This window comes from Panthera uncia, chromosome A2 (genome assembly GCF_023721935.1).
Source record: "Panthera uncia isolate 11264 chromosome A2, Puncia_PCG_1.0, whole genome shotgun sequence".
Taxonomy (NCBI): Eukaryota; Metazoa; Chordata; class Mammalia; order Carnivora; family Felidae; genus Panthera; species Panthera uncia.
Window position 1 is genome coordinate 1,413,161 of NC_064816.1, and position 21,750 is coordinate 1,434,910.

The 21,750-nt window shown below is 58.3% G+C and overlaps 1 protein-coding gene across 2 annotated transcripts; it reads left to right on the top strand.

The window, feature by feature from the left end:
* Nucleotides 1-13,911: 13,911 nt before the first annotated feature.
* On the top strand, nt 13,912-17,563 carry GADD45B (growth arrest and DNA damage inducible beta). 2 transcript variants are annotated; one of them, XM_049642356.1, is made up of 4 exons: nt 13,912-14,201; nt 14,293-14,394; nt 14,799-15,021; nt 17,468-17,563. In XM_049642356.1, the coding sequence occupies exons 1-4, from the start codon at nt 14,158-14,160 to the stop codon at nt 17,546-17,548; spliced, it is 450 nt and encodes a 149-aa protein (XP_049498313.1). In that variant the 5' UTR covers nt 13,912-14,157; the 3' UTR covers nt 17,549-17,563. The 2 variants fall into 2 exon arrangements, with proteins under 2 accessions (XP_049498313.1, XP_049498312.1); XM_049642355.1 differs by lacking the exon at nt 17,468-17,563 and adding an exon at nt 15,280-15,946 and having other exon boundaries at nt 13,918-14,201.
* Nucleotides 17,564-21,750: the final 4,187 nt, after the last annotated feature.

A 21,750-nucleotide genomic window follows, 5' to 3' on the forward strand; every position in this document is an offset into this window, starting at 1 on the left:
CGGCGGCGGCGGCGGCGACGGCTCGGGGCCCGCGCGGCTCGGAACGGCGGCCGCGGCTCGGCGGGCTCATTCAATCCGCGCCGCCGACCAAGATGGCGCCCGGCGCCCGCCGCCGCGGAGTAGCCTGGGACTTGTAGTCCGTCGGGGCTTCGCGGGGCACGCCGGGAGCTGTAGTTTCCTGCGCGGGCTAGGCCGGCCCGCCTCCCGCTCGGGTTCCCGCTCCGTCCTTGGCTGTCCATAAACCATAATCCGTTAGCCAAGCCGCCAGCCCCGAAACTCCCAGCTCGACACCGAGAGACACCGGCTTTCCCGCCAATGCCCAGTTTCCACACTTGCATAGCCTACCTACTTCTTTGGAGTCCTATTAAAATGAAAGGTGAAGGAACCTGAAAAATATGCTCAGTGATGTCACTTACCTGTACAATTAAAATAAAATGAAATAATAAAATAAAAATAAAATAAAATAACAGCTCACAGGGATGCCTGGCCTGCTCACTCGGTGGAGTCTGCGACTCTTGATCTCAGGGTCGTGAGTTCGAGTTCCACTTTGGGTGTGGAGATTACTTAAAAAAAAAAATAGTACATTAACTTAAAAAAAGTAACTGAGCTCATAGATACAGAGAACAAGTTGGGGGTGGTTGCAGTGGAGAGGTGGGAGGTGAGCAAAGTAGGTGAACGTGGTCAAAAGGCACAAATTTCACGTTATAAGATGAATAAGTTCTGGGGATGTAACGTACAGCATGGTGACTGTAGTTAATAACACTCTATTGCATATTTGAAGTTGCTAAGTGTTCACCACAAGAAAAAAAATTGTAACTATGTACGTCTATGGTTGCTAACTAGACCCACTGAGGTCATTTCAACAATGCACACAAAGATCAAATCATTAGGTTGTACACCTGAAACTAATACAATGTAATATGTCGATTACATCTCAATATTACACACACGCACACACACCCCTCCGGGAAAGAAGCCAGGCACAAAAGGCCACACAGTCTATGATTCCACTTGTATAAAATGTCCCTAAGAGGGGCCTCTATAGAGCAGGGTCTTGGAGCCTGGACATTTGTCTGCATCCTGCTCTGTGGGGGTGGGACGTGGAGGAACATCTCCGGGCTCCCCACCGCTCCCCTTGAAGCCAGAAGCACCACTGCCTCACTCCAGTCACTAAGACCAAAATGTCTACACGTTTCCACGTGTCACCTCCGAGGCAAAATCACCCCCAGTTAGGATCACTTCCTTCCCCGTACCCTGGACCTTGCCAGGTGCTCTTTCTGCCTGGAGAACCCCTCCTTCCCATTCGTCCCACCTTGGGGACTGTGGCTTAAACAGCTTCCTTCAGGGAGCCTGGCCAGTGGCACATTGAGAATGTGCCTTCCAGCCTTCTGAGGAGGCCAGGAGGTCTCCCCTGCGTGCTCACCTGTCTTGAACACCCAGGCAGGAGCAGGTACCTAGCTACACTGTCACTCTACTGTCTTCTCAAACGTTACCTTGTGCTTTAAACCTGATATTGTCGTCTGCACCTGCTAATGGTGGGCCATCAAATACAAAAGACAGTTGGTAGAATGCGAGGGCATTTAAAGCAGAGGGAAAGTAGGTGATACTCCAGGCGGCAGGGCCAGAGGGGAAGGAAAGGACTGAAGTTTGAGGGTGGCATGGGGTCACCTTTCCAGCGCTCCACCCCCAGACTGAGCTGCCACCCCCTCCTCATCAAAGCAAGTGGACCAGCGCCCAGAGCCACAGGTCAGCGACCTGACCCCCAGCGCCTGCAACTCAGGGCCCCGCAGGGTCCGGCGCACCGTGAACCGCTGTCACCCCTCCTGACGCGGGGATGTCCCATCCGCCTCCTGGTCTCTTCCAGGCCAGGGTGCCATTGCCCTGCTGGCTGTCGGGCTGGCCTGGCCTCAGCCTTCCCGTCTGTGAAACGGGGTCGGGTCCCTGCCACACGCCCTGACCTCTCAGCGCTGGGCGGGGCTCGGGGTCCGGAGCACCCCCCGACGCGGGACCCCCGGGGGCTGGACTCCAAGTCCCAGAAAGCCCTGCGCTCCCCGTGGGTGGGGCCCGGGACGTCCCCCCGTCCCCGCGCGGTTGGAGAGGCTTCGGCAGTTTTCAAATTTTGGCGCTGGGCGGGCGGGGCGGCGACAGCTGCGGCCGCCCCCCGCCCCCCGCCCCCTCCGCAGGCTGCGCTCCGGACCCCTGGCCCGCACGGGACAGTAAGGCACGGGACCCCCTAGCAGGGGCGACGCGGAGGCGGGACTCGAACCCAGGAGCGCACGCAGAGAGCGCTCGGCTGTCTGCCTTGGAGGCAGGGGGTCCGGGTAGGGGTGGGAGGGGCCGAGCCCGGGACCGCCCAGCGCGCCCACCCCTCCCCCAGTCGTCCCCTCCGCGCCCGGGGCTTCGCGCTCCGTTTGGCGCCTGATTTTTCAAAACCTCGGTCCAACGGACGCCGCTGGCTGCGGGCCCGGCTCGCGAGCCTGGATCCTGGGTTCCGGGGCCTGGCGGGGAGTGCAGATTCTGGAGCCCAGACCCCAGAGCCTGCAGGCTGACCCTGGAATACAGAGGCAGAATTCGGGAGGCTGGAGGGCTGCAGACGGGTGACCCCAGATGGAATCTGGGTGCAGGCTGCCGTTCCTCACAGGCGCGGAATGCGCTGGAGAAACACCAAAGACTCACTGAGCTTCTCCCCTGTGCCGGGCACGGGGGCTGCATCGGGGACCCAGACAAGGATCCCGGCTCTGGGGCAGCTGACCCGGGCGGAGCTGGAAGACGGGGCCTGCGGGGGAACACAGCAGGGTGAAGGGGCTTGGGAGCATGTGGATAGGGGGTTGCATTTATTTTTAAGTTTATTTATTTATTTTGAGAGAGCGGGGGAGGGTCAGAGAGACCCCCCAAGCAGGCCCCTCCACGTCATGCGGAGCCTGATGTGGGGCTCGATCCCATGTGGGCTCGATCCCAGGAACCTCAGATCATGACTTGAGCCGAAATCCAGAGCTGAAGGCTTAACCCACTGTGCCCCCCAGGCGCCCCAGGGGGGTTGCATTTTTAAGTAGGGGGGGTGCTCCTTAAAGGCTGGGCCTCAGTGCTAGCGAAGCTGACGTTTGAGCAAGGACTCAGAGAGAAGGAGGGGATCCACCCTGTCAACTGTGGGGAGAAAGCCTTCCACGGACAGGGACACCCCAGCGCTGCTTCTGGGCATGGAGGGGTGTTCTCACCCAAACTAGTAGCCCGAGGACAGATTTGGGGATAAAGAGCCCCCCAGGTGCCCTGGGAAAAAGAGTACTTTAAAATCCAACTTCTTCAGGGCGCCTGGGGGGCTCAGTCAGTTAAGCATCCAACTTCAGCCCAGGGCAGGGTCTCGTGGCTTGTGGGTTTGAGCCCCGCGTGAGGCTCTGCGCTGACAGCACGGAGCCTGCTTGGGACTCTCTCTCTGCCCCTCCCCTGCTGCATCCTTGTGCTCTCCCTCTCTCTCAAAATACATTAAAAAAATAAAACTTTAAAATAAAATCAAGCTTTGTTGAAGCGTTAGTGCAGCCATCTTTTTGTTTGACTTTACACTTTTAAGCAAATATAGGATATGATGCTAGTGTATTAGTTATCTATCACCGTGTAACAAATAGCCCTAAATGTAGTGGCTTAAAGCAACTCCCATTTTTCTCTCAGTTTCCGTGGCTCAAGAATCTGGGTGGGGCTTAGCTGCACATCTGGCCAAGGCGTCACAAAAGTTCACTTCAAGTTCACTCACTTTTTTTTTTTTTAATGTTTATTTTTGAGATAGAGACAGCATGAGCTGGGGAGGGGCAGAGAGGGAGGGAGACACAGAATCCGAAGCAGGCTCCAGGCTCCGAGCTGTCGGCACAGAGCCCGACGTGGGGCTCCAACCCACGAGCCGTGAGATCACGACCTGAGCCGAAGTCGGACACTCAGCCGACTGAACCACCCAGGTGCCGCCTTCACACTGTTGATGGAAGGGTTCAAGTCCTTGCAGGCAGTTGGGCTGAGGGTCTCAGGTTCTTGCCAGCTGTGGTCCAAGGGCTGTCTCAGTTCCTCATCACATAACAGAGGATCACATTTGGGTTTTGAAACCCTCGCCATTTGTTGTAACGGGGAATCAAAAACCAAAACAGCCCAAATATCCCTCAGGCAATGGACCCACACCTTCATGTAAATACACACCGTGGAATTTTATACAGCAGTAAATGTGAATGTGCCCCGGGGACACCCATCCACAGAAAGATCTCCCCAACAGAAGATCGTGCAAAGAAAGCGAAATGCAGAAAAGTGCCAACAACATCCTGCCATTTTTATAAAATTCAAAACGTGGCCGCCCTAGCTTATATTTTGGAGGGCTGCTGCAAAGGTGACACATTGAAAGGAAAAGTGGAAACTTGCTTACTCAGAAGTCAGCTCATGGTTTTGTCTGGTGAGGAAGGGGGGTGATACCTGGGGTGGGTACACGGTGGGGGCTTCAGCATGGTGGTCCCCTTGTGTTTTGTACGCCTGGTGGTCGTGAAGTCTCTATTCCATAAGCTGGACATATGAGTTATAGATGCTTTTTGTGTGTTTGATATATTTCACGTTTCAAAAGTGGGGGAAAAAATGGAAATAGAACATCCTACCACAAAAGAGAGATGGTAACCGCTTAACCTCATGGAGATGTTACCTAAGCTATGGTGGTAATCATGTTGCAATCTAGGAATGTATCAACTCTACACGTTGTGCATCTTACATTACACAATGTTATACTCAATTATATCTGAGTTTTTTTAATTTTTTTAATGTTTATTTTTGAGACAGAGAGAGACAGAGCGCGCGTGGGGGAGGGGCAGAGAGAGAGGGAGACACAGAATCGGAAACAGGCTCCAGGCTCTGAGCCATCAGCCCCGAGCCTGACGCGGGGCTCGAACTCATGGACTGCGAGATCGTGACCTGAGCCGAAGTCGGACGCTTAACCGACTGAGCCACCCAGGCGCCCCCCAAAAAAATTTTTTTTGATGAGACTTTAGGGACACCTGGGTGGCTCAGTCAGTTGAGCATCTGACTCTTGATGTAGGCTCAGGTCATGATCTCCCAGTTCATGGGTTCAAGCCCCCAGACTGAGCCACCCCGGCGCCCCAACGCTAACCCTGTTTTAAGGGCTCAGCCACACGCAGCTGCTACCTACCAGCCAGCACAGGTTGAAGAGAATTCTGGGAAGGTCACCCAGGGGAGCGGCTGTAGTGGCCTGGGCGGGGGTCGCTGCTGCACTTGGACCTAGTCCGTCCCCCTTTGTGGGCTTCTCCCTACACCTCCTTTTCTAGACCTCACTCCAGCACCCAGATCTCAGGACTCACCTGTCTCCAACACTTGGGCCGACCTCCCTCTCTGGCCTGTCCTCCCAAAGGCACTCTGGGACCCAGTGTGTGTGCTGCCCGGACTCAGGTGGCGAAGGGCGGCTGGTTTTTGAAGGTGTGTGGGGGGGGGGGGGGGGGGGTGGATTTGTGAGCTGAGATGCCACCTGGTCCAGGCCAGGACCTTATCACAGAGAACAAACCCCAGGGAGAGAGCGAGCCACGGCGGGCGGCCTGGACACAGGGCCCGCTCTCCCCACATTGCAGCCTCCGGGGCAGAACCACAAGGAATCCAAGAATTCTAAACGTGAAGCGGGCTTGCCAGGAAGTTCGGAAGGTTTGAGTTCTGGTCTATCCCTGTGTCACAAACCATCCCCAAATTTTATCCCGTCTCAGGATTCTGTGGGTCGGGAATGTGGCTCAGCTGGGTGGTTCTTCTGTCCCTGGTGGGGTGGCCTTTACAGGGGTCACGGGGCGGCGTCTGACTTGCAGGTGGGCCGGGGTGGGGGCTCCCAGATGCTTCTGTGCTTGGCCTGGTGCCTCAGCGAGCCCCTCTCCCCTCTGTGTGGTCCCGCGTGCCTGTGGCTGCAGCACAGTGGAACTTCTTACGTGGTGTCTCGGGGCTCCCTGGGAGCCAGACGGAAGCTCCAGGCCTCTTGAATTTTAGGACCAGGTGCAACCCAGATGTGAGGGAGGAGAGGGGAACCCGGATGGGCCAATGGGAGGGATGTCCAAGAATTGCAACCTTCTTTTTTTCCCTAACAACTTTATTGACATGTAATTCACATACCAAACAGTTCACCCCCTAAAGTGTGCATTTCAGTGGGTTTTCCTATGTCCACAGCATGGTGCGTCCCCCAACACAGTCAACTTTAGCACATTCCCTCTCCCCAAAAAGAAGCCCCGTCCCCACAGGTTGTCACTCCCCCTGCCCTCCCCCGCCCCCCACGAGAGCCCCCTTCCCGTCCGTGGATGGGCCCGTTCTGGACGTTTCACACACGTGGACTCACACCCTGTGTGGCCTCTCGGGTCTGGTTCCCTCCCTGGGCGTCGTGTGCTCGGGGTCCATCCGCGGGGCGGTGGGGGTGGGCGCCTCGCTCTTGCTAGCAGGTGAATGAATTCCATCATGGGGATGAACTACATCTCTCTCACCCACCATCAGCTGATGGACATTGGGGTTGATTCCACATTTGGGAAATTATAAACATCGCTGCCATTAACATTCCCGGATCAGGGTTTGGCTGGACTTGCCAGGTCAGATGGTAACTCTGCGTTCACCCTTTGGAGGAACCGCCAGACTCTTCCACAGCGGCTGCACCGTTTTACCCTCCCGCCAGCCGCGCGTGAGGGTTCCAACGTGTCCACCTCCTGCCGACATTTGTTAGAATCTGTGTCTTTATTGTAATCGTCCTGGCGGGCGTGAGGCAGGCAGCCTGCCCGCGGTCCCAGGGCAAGCATCTCTAATCCACCAGAGCATCTGTCCAGACAGGACGGACACGTTTGTGCCCCAGTTTGTCACTCGGTGTATGGACTTTGAACCCTTGGATGAGGGTTTTGTGACACCCCCCCTCCAAATTCTTGCTCTGGGTCCCATGGATGTTAGAGACAAGCTCGCTGGCCCTGAGCCAGACCCGAGGGAAGGCATGGACACGAGGCCTGGTTTGGAGTCAGAGCTGAGGAGTTAGATGCCGCAGGGCAGGGAGGTGAGAGGGTGAGCCCCACCCGACCCCTCCTGCACCCCTGCGGCACCTCCCACCTCCCACCTGCACTCCTCCTGGCTGACCTGTCTGTACGTGTGCCCCCCTCCTGCCTGGGAGCCCCGAATCTTCACTGTGTGTTGGAGCGAACGTGTCCCCCCAAAATTCACGGCCACTTGGAACCAGCGATGGGACCTTGTTGGGAATAGGGTTGGTTAAATAATAACATAATTATTGGTTAAATTCAGGTGAGGTCATTGGGATTAAGGTCAGCCCTAAGGTCTCTGTGAAGACAGAGGTGCCCAGGGAGAAGGCCAGGTCCAGACCCAGGCAGAGGTGGGACCAAGGAGTCCCGGTTCTGCCGGAGGGGCCCGGAACAGACTCTCCTTCAGAACTTCCAGAAGGAACCAGCCCGGCCTTGACCTTGGACCTCCAGAACTGGGAGAGAATAAATCCCTGTCATTTTAAGCTGCCCAGCATGTGGGGATTTGTCGTCTGGCCCCCGGAGACGGGAGACCGCTGTGCTGCCATTGGAAATCCAGCCCTTTTCCGAGTCCTCGGTGGCTCTGGGCCGTCTCGGGCCCCCAAGCTCGCGGCTGCCGCCTGCAGTGTGGGCAGCCTCCGGGGAACCGTGTCCTCCAGCCAAGCGGCATGAACTCTCCGGTCAACGATGGAAAGTCGATGGCGGTCCGAATCCTTTCGTACCCGTGAAACACATTTATTTCAGCATCCCGATTGCCTAGGAATGTGTGGTTCTGGAGTTGAGAGTGTTGTGACATCTCACCAGTCCCTTCATTAGTTAGCGGACTCATTCAGTCGTTCAACCAACACGTCTTTTTTGAGCACCTACTGTGTGCTGGGAACTACCGCCCTGGGGCATCCATGCTCCCATAAGGGGCACGGGGCGGGGGGTAACTAGGAGGGGGAGGTAAGACACACAGACGGTGTGAAAGGCTAAGAAGAAACAAGGGGTGGGTATGAAATGTGCGAGGTGGCGGGGCAGGGGTGTGAAACATCTCAGGCTGCGGTGGGGGGGGCGGGGAGCCCTGCTGAGATGGGGGGTGCAGGGGGACAGTGGGGAGATGACACAGGGTAGGAGGGTGTTCCAGGGAGAGGAACCAGCAAAGGCCTGGGGGTAGGACCCTGCCCGGTGCATTCCAAGGACAGCAGCTCAGCAGCCCTGCTCAGCCTATCTCAGCCGTGATCTCAGGGTCGTGAGTTCAAGCCCCGCATTGGGGCGCTGAATGTGAATGAAGCCTACTTAAAAAACAGAAAAGGGGAGCGGGAGGTTTTCTGGCGTGTGTGTTACTTTGGGAGGGTGAGCCGAGGGAGGGACCCTCTGAGCACTGCAGCGAGGCCAGTTGGGGGGCGCGTGGGTGTCCAAGGAGGGAAGGGGTGGCCTTCCGTGGATTTCCAGGTAACCTCAGCAGGGGAGGCGTATGGAGACACATTTCCCACGTGCCAAGTGCGGTCTGGGCCATCATTTCTCGCCTGTCAACAGCCTGATTTTCCCATGAAAAGAGGGAGTTTGAGGGAGTTTAAGACCCCAACTCAAGGACACACGGTTTGTGAGGGGGGTGGAGGTGGGATCTGAACCAGGCGAGTGTGACCTCAGAGCAGAACCCCCCTCAGCCACCCCCCTGGAGGATGTGCCAGCCACCTGCCCGCTCACCACCCCCCATCTCTTTCCCAAGTGTGCCTGGGCTCCTGGACCCATGACCTTTGCTCCTGTCACTTCCCCCACCTGCTGGGTCACCCTTACCTCCTCCCGGCCTATCCTGTCTTACCAACATCTCAAACTGGAGATGATGACTCACATCTACCCGGAAGCTTCTCCTTAGGGACAGGAATCCCGTCTTGTTCATCTCTGCAAAAACACCCACATGATGTCAGAGGCCGGCCTTCTGCTTCGCACCTGCCAATGGCTTCCTGGCACAGCCGGAGCCACATCCAGACGCCCCAACCCGCAGCCCCCAGGACCCACCTTTCTAACCTCAACCCCCCACACCCCCTCACTATCTCTGCTCACTATCCTGCCACCTGGGCCTCCTCGGGGCTCCGTGGACATGCCAGCTGTGGCCCCACCTCAGGACCTTTGCACGAGCTGTGTTGGAGGCCCTCTCCCTTCATGCCTCCGAGCCTGGCTTCTTCACGTGACTCGGGTCTCCAATCAATGCCCGCAAGTCAGGAAGCAGCCCTATTCAGAGGCAGTTGCTACCCACAGAGCCCTCCTCTGAGTGTGGACCAGAATGGCCTTGTTCAGTGCACAGAACAATCCTGGACAAGGCTATTATTTCCATTTGCAGAGGGGGGAAACTGAGGCACGGGAGTGGAACAAGGGAATGATGTGCCCACGTTCACACGGCTGGTCGGGAAGGAAGCTGGGATTCAAACCCAGTCAAACACCCCACCCGTCCCCCCCCACGTGCTGGGCGGGGACTCTGTCCCCATTCTCCTCATCCCCACCCCTCACACCCCCTCCTGCTCAGCTGGGGCTGCCATAACCAAACACCACGGACTGGAGGACTTATGCCACAGCCACTGATTCCTCACAATCCTGGAGGCTGGACGTCTGAGATCAAGGTGCCAGCAGGGGTGAGTCCGGGGGAGGCCTCCCCAGCCCGCAGCCTCCACCTTTCCACTGTGTTGAAAGTGCTCATCTCTCTTCCTCTCCTTATAAGGGCGCTAATCCACCCCAGGGGGGCCCCACCCCATGAGCTCACCTGACCTTAGTCACCTCCCAGAGGCCCCACCTCCAAGTACGCCCCACTGGAGATCAGGGCTTCTGCAGAAGAACACAAACATTTGGTCCCTAATACCTCCTGTAGTGACGTGGGGGGTGGGCAGGCTGTCCTCCCCGGTCCAGCTTCTCCACCTGGGGCATTCTCTGTGCTGGCAGGGAGCCCCATCCACCCACCCTGGGCAGGCAAAACCCCCATCCCACCTCCTTGGGCTCATCCTTCATCCATTGGGAACAACCCCTGTCTCCCAGGTTTGTGTGTGTGTGTTGGGGGGGGGGGAGGTTAAGTTTATTTATTTATTTTTTGAGAGAGAGATAGAGAGAACAAGCAGGGGAGGAGAAGAGAAAGTGGGAGAGAGAGAATCCCAAACAGGCTCCACACTGTCAGCACAGAACCCAACACAGGGCTCGAACTCACGAACCGTGAGGTCGTGACCTGAGCTGAAATTGAGAATCAGAGGCCTAACCGACTGAGCCACCCAGTGCCCCTGGGGTGTGTGTGTGTGTGGGGGGGGGGTTTAAAGTCAGGGTCCCAAGAAGCAGGGCCCGGACTTGGGTGAGGCAGAAACCCGGTCCTGATGAAAAATCCAAAATGAAGCAATGTTTTTCAACAAAGTAAAACAAATGAAAAAAAAAAAAACCTCAATGGGTGAGTCTTCAAAATTTTAAATCAAGGCAGGATCAGTCATACTGATTTTCCTTGGGGCTGGGGCTCCAGTCGCCTTGGTGTGGCGTTGTTGTCTATCCTGTCCTGATGGGAGGCTTTTCTATTCTGTTCGTCATGAATTTGGGGCGCGTTCGCTTGAGTGTTAAAATATTTATCTCATCCTGGACCAGTGGTGATGGGTGCCCAAGCGTGTCACTATACGAAAACCCCACGAAACTGGACACTGAAAGGGTCCCCCCAACCCCCGTCTTCCCCAGGAAAACAGCCACTCACCCTTTGTCACTCACGGCGCTTGTCTCCTAGCAACGTGTCCGGCTTCCTGACCCCCGGTCCCCCAGTCCTGACCCCGGGGGTTGTGGACTATTTGGAGTCTCCTGGAATATCCTCAGGGAACTCTGAGCTCTGTGCCCTTGAACTAATAACACTGTCTTCCCGTCTTCCCGAGTCTCTATTCCTTCCTCTGTAAACCCGGCACAACCACAAAGTGCCACTTTGTGGGCAGTGAAGGTGGTGTGACCCCTGAAAGAGACGGCTTACAAAATGCTCAGCACATAGTCAGCACCCAGTAAGGATGTATGGAAGCTAACTTCAATACGATGCAACGTTACTGAAAAGAAGCGGTTACGTTTCTCAAGTCTAGAGACAAAGGATCTCATTAAAAACAACTTTTTTAGGGGATGCCTGAGTGGCTCAGTCGGTTAAGCGTCTGACTTCTGCTCAGGTTGTGATCTCGTGGTCCGTGACTTCCAGCCCCGCGTGGGGTTCTGTGCTGACAGCTCAGAACCTGGAGCCTGCTTCTGATTCTGTGTCTCCCTCTCTCTCTGACCCTCCCCCCATTCATGCTCTGTCTCTGTCTCAAAAATAAACGTTAAAAAAAAAAAAACTTTTTTCTTTCCAAACTTTTAAATTCATTTAGTTTAAACAGATTTAAAAAAATAAAAAAAATTCTTGCGTGTTTATTTATGAGAGGCAGAGCGTGAATGGGGGAGGGGCAGAGAGGGAGGGAGACACAGAATCCGAAGCAGGCTCCAGGCTCCGAGCCGTCGGCACAGAGCCCGACACACGGGGCTCGAACCCACAGACTGTGAGATCATGACCTGAGCCTGGGTGGCTGGTCGGTTAAGCGTCCGACTCTTCATTTCTGCTCAGGTCATGATCTCTCGGTTTGTGAGTTCCAGCCCCACATCGGGCTCTACACTGACAGTGTGGATCCTGCTTAGGATTCTCTTTCTGTCTCCCTTTCTCTCTGCCCCTACCTCTCTCTCTCTCTCTCTCAAAATAAATAAATGGGGGGGGGTGGGGGGAAGGCACTTTAAAAAATGTAAAACAAGAAAAAAAGGAAGGACATGCTGACAGCTGCTGCAACGTGGATGAGCCTTGAGGACATTGTGCTCAGTGAGAGAAGCCAGACACAGAAGGACACATACTGTCTGATTCCATTTGTATGAGGTGTCTAGAATATGCAAATCCACAGACAGAAAGAATGGTGGGTGCCAGGGGCTGGGTTCATGTTCATGTTGGAGGTGATGAAAGAGTCTTGGATTCTAGATAGTGGTGGTGCTGCTTACACAGCGCTGTGGATGTATTTAATGCCACTGAATGGTACGTTTACAAATGGTCAACACGTAATTTACCATAATTTAAAAAAAAATTTAAAAACAGGCACACCCGGGCAGTAGTTTGTCTATTTGGTTGTCTTGAACCATCGCATCTCTGAAGTTATATGCTGCACGCGTAAAATATTGTGTATAGAAAATGCTGCAACTGTCGTCCAGGAGGTCCCATCCTCCTCACCCCTCCTCGTCTCACCCCTCCCCTCTGTCCCTTCCGGCGCTTCGGGAGCAGAGACCTCGTGCGGCCACCAGGTGGCGCCGCCACGCCTCTCAGCGCCCGGGACATTTCGCGCCTCCACGGTGGGCGGCGCGGAGGCGGTGCGATGCGTCAGCCGGACCGCGGGCCCGGGAGCCAGGGGAACCAAGCCGCGGGGCTGAGGCCAGACCCCAGGCTGGCGGGGGAGGGGACTCAGCTGTGAGTCACCCGGGAGCCCCCGATCGACCGTGGGAGGCAGTCCCACGCTGGCCTGCCCGCCAGGCTCGTGAACTGCCTTCCTGCGGAGACGGTGAGGCTGGTGGCAGTCCCTGCGTGCGGCCGTGCCCGTCGCACACGTGTGGCTCCAACGCGAACTGGCCGGTAGCTTGGGGGAGTGGTGGCCTCCCCGAGCCTCAGTTTCCCCCTTTGCCTAATGCAGCTTAAGTACGGACCGTGCTTCCCGGGTCTTTGAAAATTCAATGACCCATGATACGGGGAGCCTGGTACACAGTACACGCTCCGTAGATGCCGGCGCCCACTCCGGAAGGAGGAAATGGAAGTGGCGACTGCCACTGCAAGCGGACCCGAAAGGGCAGCGTCCTGCGCAGGCAAGCACCCTTCCGCCCTGGCTGTCTCCCCGGACCTCGGGGTCCATCGTCAGGTGCGCGGGTGCGGTCAGATGCTGAAGTGACGGGCGCCGGCAGGGGGCGCGGGGCCGGCTGCGGCCGAGCCACCTGCGCCTCCCACTCCCACGCGCGCCCCACCCTGAAACTCGCGGGGGGTGAGGAGGGGGCGACCGGTCTCGCCCCTACAATGCCTCGGGCTTTGCAGCCCTTGCTTCAGGGGACCTCGAGGCGGCCTGCCGTTACCACCACCTGACATTTATTGAACGCTTACTGTGTACCCCTTACTTTCTTTAATGCTTCCTGCAACTCTGTGAGGCTGGTATGCATTCTCATAGGGCGGGTGGCGACACAGGCCGCCTTCGCAGCTCCCAACTTTGAGAGCCTCGAAGCGGCCTCCTGCGACCACCACCCTTTATTGAACACTTCCTGTGTACCCTTTATTTTCTTAGATTTAACGCTTCCTTCAATCCAATGAGGCCGGCGTTGCATGCCCCATTAGACAGGTTGGGACACAGCCCCAGAGAAATCAAGTCACCCAGGGTCTGGGGTCCCCGCAGCCAATCCCTCCCCGACCCCCGACAATGCACACACCACCTGGGAGGGATCAGCCTGCAAACTGGGCCCCCTCCCCGTGCAGGCCTCCAGCAGAACTCGGGAAAGGCGCGGGCCGGGGACTCTCCCGGGACCAGGAGGGGATTCCAGGCCCCCCCCCCCCGCCACCGAAAGTCCGCGCCGCCGCCTTGCGCGCTGGAAATCCCGCGCGCGCCCCGAAACGCGGCGCCGCTGCCGGGAAATCAGGAGGAAAACTTCTGCTTTTTTTCTTTTCTGGCAGTCAACGCTCCCCGCCCCCCCTCCCCAGCGCCCTCCTCCCGGGTCTCGCGCCCACGTGGGCGCCTCCGCGCGGCGCTCCGCCCCTTCCCCGACGCCGGCCAACCGTAGCTCTTCTTTCTCTCGCCTTTGTTGGCTCGCCAATAGGAGGGGCGGACGCGCCGCCGAGGCCGCGCCTCTGGTGTAGAAGTCGATAAAAGGCGGCGCCCGCGACGGCGAGCGCAGAGCGCTGAAGTCGGGGCCGCAGTCTTCTTTTCTCCGGCCACGCGGATTATTCTCGCCGAGGACTTTGCCATTTTTTTCCCTGCCTTCTTTTGGGGACGATTTCGCTGCCTTCCGAAGGTCTTGAACGAGCGTTCGGGCTCCGTGGGAAGGTTTTGGGCTTTCCGGCCTCGGATTTTGCATTTTCTCCCTTGGGACTGTCGTGGGGCTGTTTTCCACTGTGGATTATAACTGCAACATGACGCTGGAAGAGCTCGTGGCATGCGACAACGCGGCGCAGAAGTAAGTAGCAGGCTGAGGTCAGCCGGGCCGGCCGGGGACCGGAGCGACCTGTGGCCGGCCGGGCGCTGACCCTCCTCTCTCTGACCCCAAGGATGCAGACCGTGAGCGCCGCGGTGGAGGAGCTGCTGGTGGCCGCGCAGCGCCAGGACCGCCTCACCGTGGGGGTGTACGAGTCAGCCAAGTTGATGAATGTGTGAGTCACACCCCGTCCCCGGACTGGGCGCGGGTGGGGACCCCCTCCGCTCTTCATGCTCTCTGCTGCACCCCTCTCCCGCACGTGGCTAGGATTTCCCCCAAGCATCCCCACTGTGGATTGAGGGTCTCTGTGCTTTCTTTGGGGGGTGGGGGAGCCGAGGTTGCAGTATCCTGACGCTGCATCGTTTGCAAGCGCCCACCGGCGTATTCGCTGGTGCCTTACCCCCGTCCCCCCCCCCCCCAGGCATCTAGAACCGTGCGTCCTCTCCCCACCCCTGCAGCTGCATGCAGACGCGATCTCTGGCGCGCCTTCGGTTTCTCTTCGCTTTTCCAAACTCCCCCGTGCACAGTGGCGTCTCCTCAGCCCCCGGCTGATCCGTCCCCTCCTTCTGGCCCCCTTAGGGACCCTGACAGCGTGGTCCTGTGCCTTCTGGCCATCGATGAGGAGGAGGAGGATGACATCGCCCTGCAGATACACTTCACGCTCATCCAGTCCTTTTGCTGCGACAACGACATCAATATCGTCCGGGTGTCAGGCATGCAGCGCCTGGCGCAGCTGCTGGGCGAGCCCGCGGAGACCCAGGGCACCACCGAGGCCCGAGACCTGCACTGCCTCCTGGTCACGGTGAGTTGGGCCTGGACCTGCCCCACCCTTCCCCGGGCACCTGCGCCTGTGTTTGTCAACAAAGTTGAGCTGGCGCATCTCGGACCAGCTCAGCACTCAGCCACGATAGGCATGTCCCGTGGGCAGCCTGGCGGGGGCCTCCTTACCCGGGGAGCTATTTTGAGCTGGCCTGTTTTCCCCAGAGGGGCCCTGAGAGAGGGAGGCTCCCTGCCCACTCCTGGGGCTCCCACTGAACCCCATTTTTCCCCCTTGTCACAGAATCCTCACACAGATGCCTGGAAAAGCCACGGCCTGGTCGAGGTAGCCAGTTACTGCGAAGAGAGCCGAGGAAACAACCAGTGGGTCCCCTACATCTCCCTCCAGGAGCGTTGAGACCCTTCCCAGCATCAGAAGCTGTCGAGTTGCTGCCAAAAAAAAAATAAAATAAATATTTGACCCCTCCCCCCCAGAACAACCCCCCAGAACAACCCATCCTGTGAGACCGCGGGGGCAGAATCAATGGAGAAGAGGGGAGTGCGTGGCCACCCCCAGGGCGGTGAGCCTGGGGCAGCGCCAGCTGTGGCCACCGTGACAGGAGAAGAGGGGCACCGGGCCAGCAGGAGAAGGGAACCGGAGCCCAGGCTTTGTGCCGGAGGAGCTGTGGCCTCGCCCACGCTGGAGGGCTTGGACCGCACGCTCCGGGGTGGACTGAGACCGGCGCTGACGTCTGCGCGGGACTCAGGCGACCGAGGGTCTGCACCCTTGCCAGGACTGGACTTGGGGACTTGGGAGCTGGCGCTGATGTTGCTCTGTCCCCATGAAGTCCCCGGTTGCAAACGTAATAGACAATCTATTTTCTTACTTGCTCCACTGAGAGAGAAGGGAAGCTTACAGATACATATATTTTTACTTCTGTGATGACCTTGTAATAAATTTCTAAAGCTTCCGGGTTTCTTGTGTATTTGCCACTTCCGAGAGGGCTGGGGACCTCTGCCCCCCTCCGGGCACCCAAGCCCCCTCCCGCAGGCTCGCCGGGAAGTGTTGCTCAGCCCCCGTTAGCAGCTCCAGGCTCCTTTGCAAAAACAGTGCCCCTTCTCTCTGCAGCCGGCGCCAACCAAGCCCAACAAACCTTTGCCTCTTTTTTTTAATCCTCCCTCCTCCTGCCCCATAGCAATTAAAAGACCGGTTTATTACGAAACCTGGCCGCTGTGCCACTGCTGTTACTGGCCCTGCTGGAGCCAACCCCACGCTCAGGGCATACGTAGACGCACCCCTGGGGGGCTGGTCGCAGCCCCTGCCTGCCCCGACGCCGCCACCAACCCGAGGTCCAGAGAGGTCGAGGGGGCACCTGGACCACGGTGGGCTTAGCTGCCTTGGCCAGGGCTCAGCCTTGCAGGAAGAGCTCCTCGGGGTGACCCCCAGGGAGGGCCCTTCCCACCCCCCCTCCCTGACCCGTGCCCAGGCCTTTTCCGTCCCAGGATGGCCTTCTTCACTGAACTGAAGGGGAAGAAAAGTTTTTTTTCTTTCCCCAAACTAAGATCAACGAGCAAAAAATACCCAAGGAAGCCGCGCTCCCGAGGAAGCCGGGCTTGGCACAGTGCTGCGTTTTGCCTCTAAACCGAAACTGTAAGGCCTCGCCGGCCACCTCCTTGTTCTCCCGAAGCTGCAGGCGCGGTGACTCTCCCCATGCCGCGGGCTGGGAGCCGGCAGCCCGAGCCAGCCAGCCCTCCCCGCCCCGCCCCGCCCCACCTCAGTCTTCCCGCCGCAGGTCTGCGGGGTGGGCTCGCTGGCGCCTTGGCCACATCGTGTCCCGGCGGGCCCCGCCCCCGCCCGCAGGCCGCGACCTTTCCACGGAGCCCCACGTGGGTGCTGGAGGAAAACCCCGGCGGTCCCCCCAGGAGTCACGGGGCTGGGGGAGCCCCGCCAGGAGAAGGAAGGGAGGGCAAGATGGAGGGGGAAGTCCCAGAGGGAGAGGAGAGGGAGGGGCGGGGATTCCTAGGGGGGAGGGGGGAAGAGCCGCAGGTGGGAGACAAGATCCCGGAGGTGGCTGGGGGAGGAAAACCCGGAGCTGGGACCCCTGTGGACTCCTGCTAGAGGTTAGGGGAAGGGGGGGACGGGGCAGATGAGGGGAGCCCCAGGGGGGAAGGGCATCCCTGCTGGGGTCGGGAGGTGAGGCTGCAGGAAGGGGGACTCCGAGGGGGTGCGGGGGAGTTCCCGAGATAGAGTCCCCAGGGGAGGGAACCTGGGGAGGGGAGTAGAGGCTGAAGGACCCCCCCCCCACCTCGGGGCGGGAGTCAGTGCGGAAGGGCGAGCAGGGACGAGGGTCAGCTCTTGGTGTCTTGCTGGTTCCTCTGGGGTAGAGGCTCCACCCCCTGAGCTCCACCTGAGGGGATGGGCCTCTCTGTCCTCATCTTGGTCCCCGCCATCCACCAGGACGACCTGTGACCTGTGACCCTCTCATCCCTAGGTCCCCTGTCCAGTAGGTCAAGACCCCAGGCTCCTGGGCTCCGAGGACACACAAGGCACGAGTGGGACCCCGGCTGTGTGACCCTCGGCTGGCACCTGTCTGTACCTCAGAACCCCGCACCCTCTGAAAATGGGCACAATAATGCTGCCTCCCTCATAGAGTGTTGAGAAGTTTCCATGAAATACATATTCCTTAGATCAGTGCTTCCCACGCAGTGTAAAAAGGATCGGCCATTGTCACTGCTCTTGTCACACACCGTGCGTTTCCAGAATCATCCCCTCACTCCACCCTGTGAGTTAGCACAGCCACGACGAGGGGGAGCCTTCCGTGCAAGGTTTCAGAAGCCTCGTGCCCCAGACCCAGCAGGTTGAGGAATATTCTCAAGCGATATTGTAAATGGAAGGAAGGGGCTGGCTCGGCGGGCCTCTTGCTTCGTCTCGGGCTCCAAGGCCTCTTTCCCGGACCGGCGGGATTTCAACCTGGACTGTGTGGTTCCTTCACTCCACAGGTGGCGGAAGGCGCGACCTCCCAGAAGGTCAGAGCCCCAGCCTTCCCGCCAATCCCGGGACAGACGGGAGGGTCGCGGCTCCCGTGTCCTAGCAGTGGTTCTCCAGCTGCCGTCCCTGTTGTGTTAACAAGTGTCAGGTTCTCCTGACTGAACCCAAGGATGCACGAGAATGGGCTTCTGGGGCTGCCGTCTCCCCAGGCTCACGCCGTCTCCCCTGGGCATAAACGCCTTGGCCGCTGTCCTGTGGACACGAGCCTGCAGGGGGGCGGGCAGGAGGGTGCGGCAGACGAATGGCTGGGGTGCAGGCTCACCTCAGGGGACCTGCGCTCCCCTCCGCCCGTGTCTACACCCGTGGGCCTGAGACACACACCACACAGGCGCACACCCAGCTCCCTACGCCTCACACACACTGTCACCCGCTCCCCCCGGGCACCCCTGGACAGGGGGCTGGAACCCCAGCTTCTCCCCACCCCCTCGGGCAGGTGGCTCAGCTCCTCTGGGCTTCCTTTCCATGTCTGTGGACTAGACACGTAGCCCCCCCCGAGCTAGGTCTGCGTGTGAACACACACCCGCCAAAATGGACGTGGGTACACAGTTACATGTGTGTTGACAGGTGTGTAAATACAGATGTGATCTCCGCCCCCAGGCCTCAACAGTCGGTAGGATTCTAACTATTTCCTGAAGTCTCCGTGCCCCGGGGAAAGGGGGACGGCCTTGTGAGCATGTCATTGAAGCACATAACATGTCCCTGGACTTGGGGACCAGCAGGGGTCCAGGACAAGGACAGCCGAACGGGGCAGCCGTGTGGAGAACAGTGATATAATAACAGCTGCTGTTGCCCAAGGCGGCTTTTCTGCCCTGTTATCTCTGCTCGGCCTCGAAACAACTCTACAAGGTAACTACCATCATGCTCTGCTTTCTACAAAAGCGGGGGGGGGGGGGCACAAGGGCTCAGAGACGTGCAGCCACTTGCCCAAGGTCACACAGCTGGACAGGGGCGCATTCAGGGACCAAGCGAAGGCCTGTGTGATTCAGTTAGGATCTTATACCTATTTATATTGATATTTACATTTATATTTATATATAATTGAGATAGAAGTTACATACCATAAAACTTACCTCTTTACAGTCTTATTTAGTGGTTTTTAGCATACTCTACAGAGTTGTGCAATTATCACCACTACCTAGTTCCAGAACATTCCATGAACATTCCAGAACATTCCGGAACACCCTAAAAGAAGCCCTGTTAGCGGCCACTCCCCATCTGCTTGCCCAGCTCCTGGCACCCATGAATCCATGGCCGGCCTGTGTGGCTTTGCCTTGTTGGGGGCTCTTGACAGAAATGGGATGAGACACCAGACGGCTTCTCACCCTCACATGATGCTCGGAGGCTTGGACGCTCGTCCGTGTTGTGGTGTGCGTCACGACCAAAGTCTGAACCTGGCCGCTGTGTGCACGCCAGCACCCTTCCATGCGGACAAGGACACACGGGAGGGCACGCAGAGTCTCACACACGGCTGACGTTGGCACGCGCCTCGCGCCCCGGGCCGGACGCCGCTGTCTGAGCTCTGCCCTTTTGTTCTCCTGTCGGATGCCCCCTCCCTGGGGAAGCTCTCCAGACAGGAACCTTGAGAGCCCGTCTCCAGCTCCGTCTCCCCCCCCCCCTCCCCCCCCGCCAGGTTCCCAGCACCTGCCTGTTTGTAAGGACAGACTTAATCCTGCCACCATTTGCTTCTTGTCTGCCTCCTGTGTTAGCTCCTGCTGCAAGAGGGCTGGGGAAGGGTCTGTCTCCTCACCCCCAGGTTCCTTGTGGTCCCTCCCAGCCTGGGGCCCTCCTGGCATTTCATCAACGCTTGGGCACAAAGAGGTCCGAATCCCGACCTGTGGACAGACATTGACCCGCGGATGATGACCTTCTTCTCCAGGACATGCTGTTTTGTCCCTAAGGGACACACGCCGGCCTGCCAGGTGCTAGGTCCTGACCAGCTACGGTGACACCACCCAGTGCAGGGAGGCTGCGACCAGGCCCCGCGGAGGCGGCCGGCTGTGTGCCCTTAGGCAAGTTGCTTCACCTCCTTGGGCTCAGTTTCCTTATCTGTGCAATGGGGATACTAACAGGAGTGCCCATCTCTTGGGGCTGTTGTGAGCATCCAGTTAGTTAAAATATGTAAGGCATTTAGAACAGTGGGAAGCCTTCCAGAAGAGTTAGCTACTATTATGTGAGTCGGTGTGCGGCTGTTTACAGGATTCTTCCTCCCTGGAGTGAGCCCTGGGCTCCCGGAACCCCTGAACTGGGTCTCGTGATTATACCCAGACCCCTCCCTCCCCACCCGACCCGGGAGCTACGTGGCTCCGCCTGACCCTGACAGGTAACCCACCAGGGCACAAAGGAGCAGACGTGGCCGTGGCCAGAGGCCTGTCTGTTCTAACTTGTGGCCATGGGTGGCCGCCTGTATGCACACATGCACACCTGTGCCTGCACATATGAACAGCATGTACCCAGATACTCAGTCTTGCAAACAGGCATGGACACACACACACACACACACACACCACTGTTCTTAACTGCATGCTACGCCCACTGTATGCGTGTCCTGGGGCTGGTGTAACAGAGTGAGGCAGGGGTGGGGGGTGGGGGGGGGTGCTTCAACAACAGAAATATGTTGGCGTCTGGTTCTGGAGGCCAGAAATGCGAGAGGAAGGTGTCTTTCTGTGGCTCTGAGGGAGGATCTTTCCAGGCCTCTCTCTACTGGCCTCAGGTGTTCCGGGCTTGGGACGTGTTCCCCACGTTGTCTCCCATGGAAGTGCATCTCTGTGTCCAAATTACACCTTCTCCTAAGGACACCAGCCGATTCGGATTAGGGCCCGCCTTCATGACCTCATCTTTTATCATCTGCAAAAAGCCTATTTCCAAATAAGGTCCCAGGTACCAGGAAGCAGGACTCCAGCATCTTGTGAGCGGACACGAGTCACCCCATAACACCCACAAACAGCAATACCCGAACGTGTCCCCCCGGCCACACGTGCAGACACTTGAGAGCCCAGCCTCACGGTCAACAGACGTGTGCACGTGCATACACATGTCTCTCTCTAGCTCGCTCTCCTCTCTCCGTTTCCCGGCAGGGGTCCAATGAATACGTAGGGAATGAATAAGAACACCCACCCGGGGCCAGGGAGGGAGTAGGGCAGTTCTTTATTTATCCGCCAGACGCATTCTCAGGCTGTTCCTGGGGCATCACTCCTGGTCCTTCCTGCCTCCCCCAGGGGGTTCAGGTATGGCCCTGCCCTAGGGAAAGGCCGTGGGTGTTGAGAAGGGGACTTGGGAAGCATCTCTGTGGGCTGGTTCTCCCACAGCAAGGTGCCGGGCAGCTGGTGGGCCCAGGTCACCTGTAGCCCCCTCCACGTGTAAGATGACTGGGGGGGGGGGGCGGCGCGCGCACGTTTTTCGGGACATGACATCCTCTCCTCTAGGAAAGCAGTAGAAGGAAGCTAGGGCCTTCCCAGCTTCCCAAATACTTCTTCCCTCCTTCCTCCCGGGGGTCTGGGCAGGCCTGTCCCATTCCTGCCTCACCTTCTCCCTTCCCTCTGGAAGCATTTCCCAGCCCCACGCCCCCCGACCCCCACCCCCGGCGCCGCCCCGGGGTGCCCTGCCCGGCGCCTCAGCCGGCGGTTCTGTTCCCTCCTGACCCCGGTCCCCAGGCAGGGGGCGTGGCCTCGCTGCTAGATCTTTCAGGGTCGCGGGAGCGCCGGACTTGCCGCGGAGCGCACACGCGGG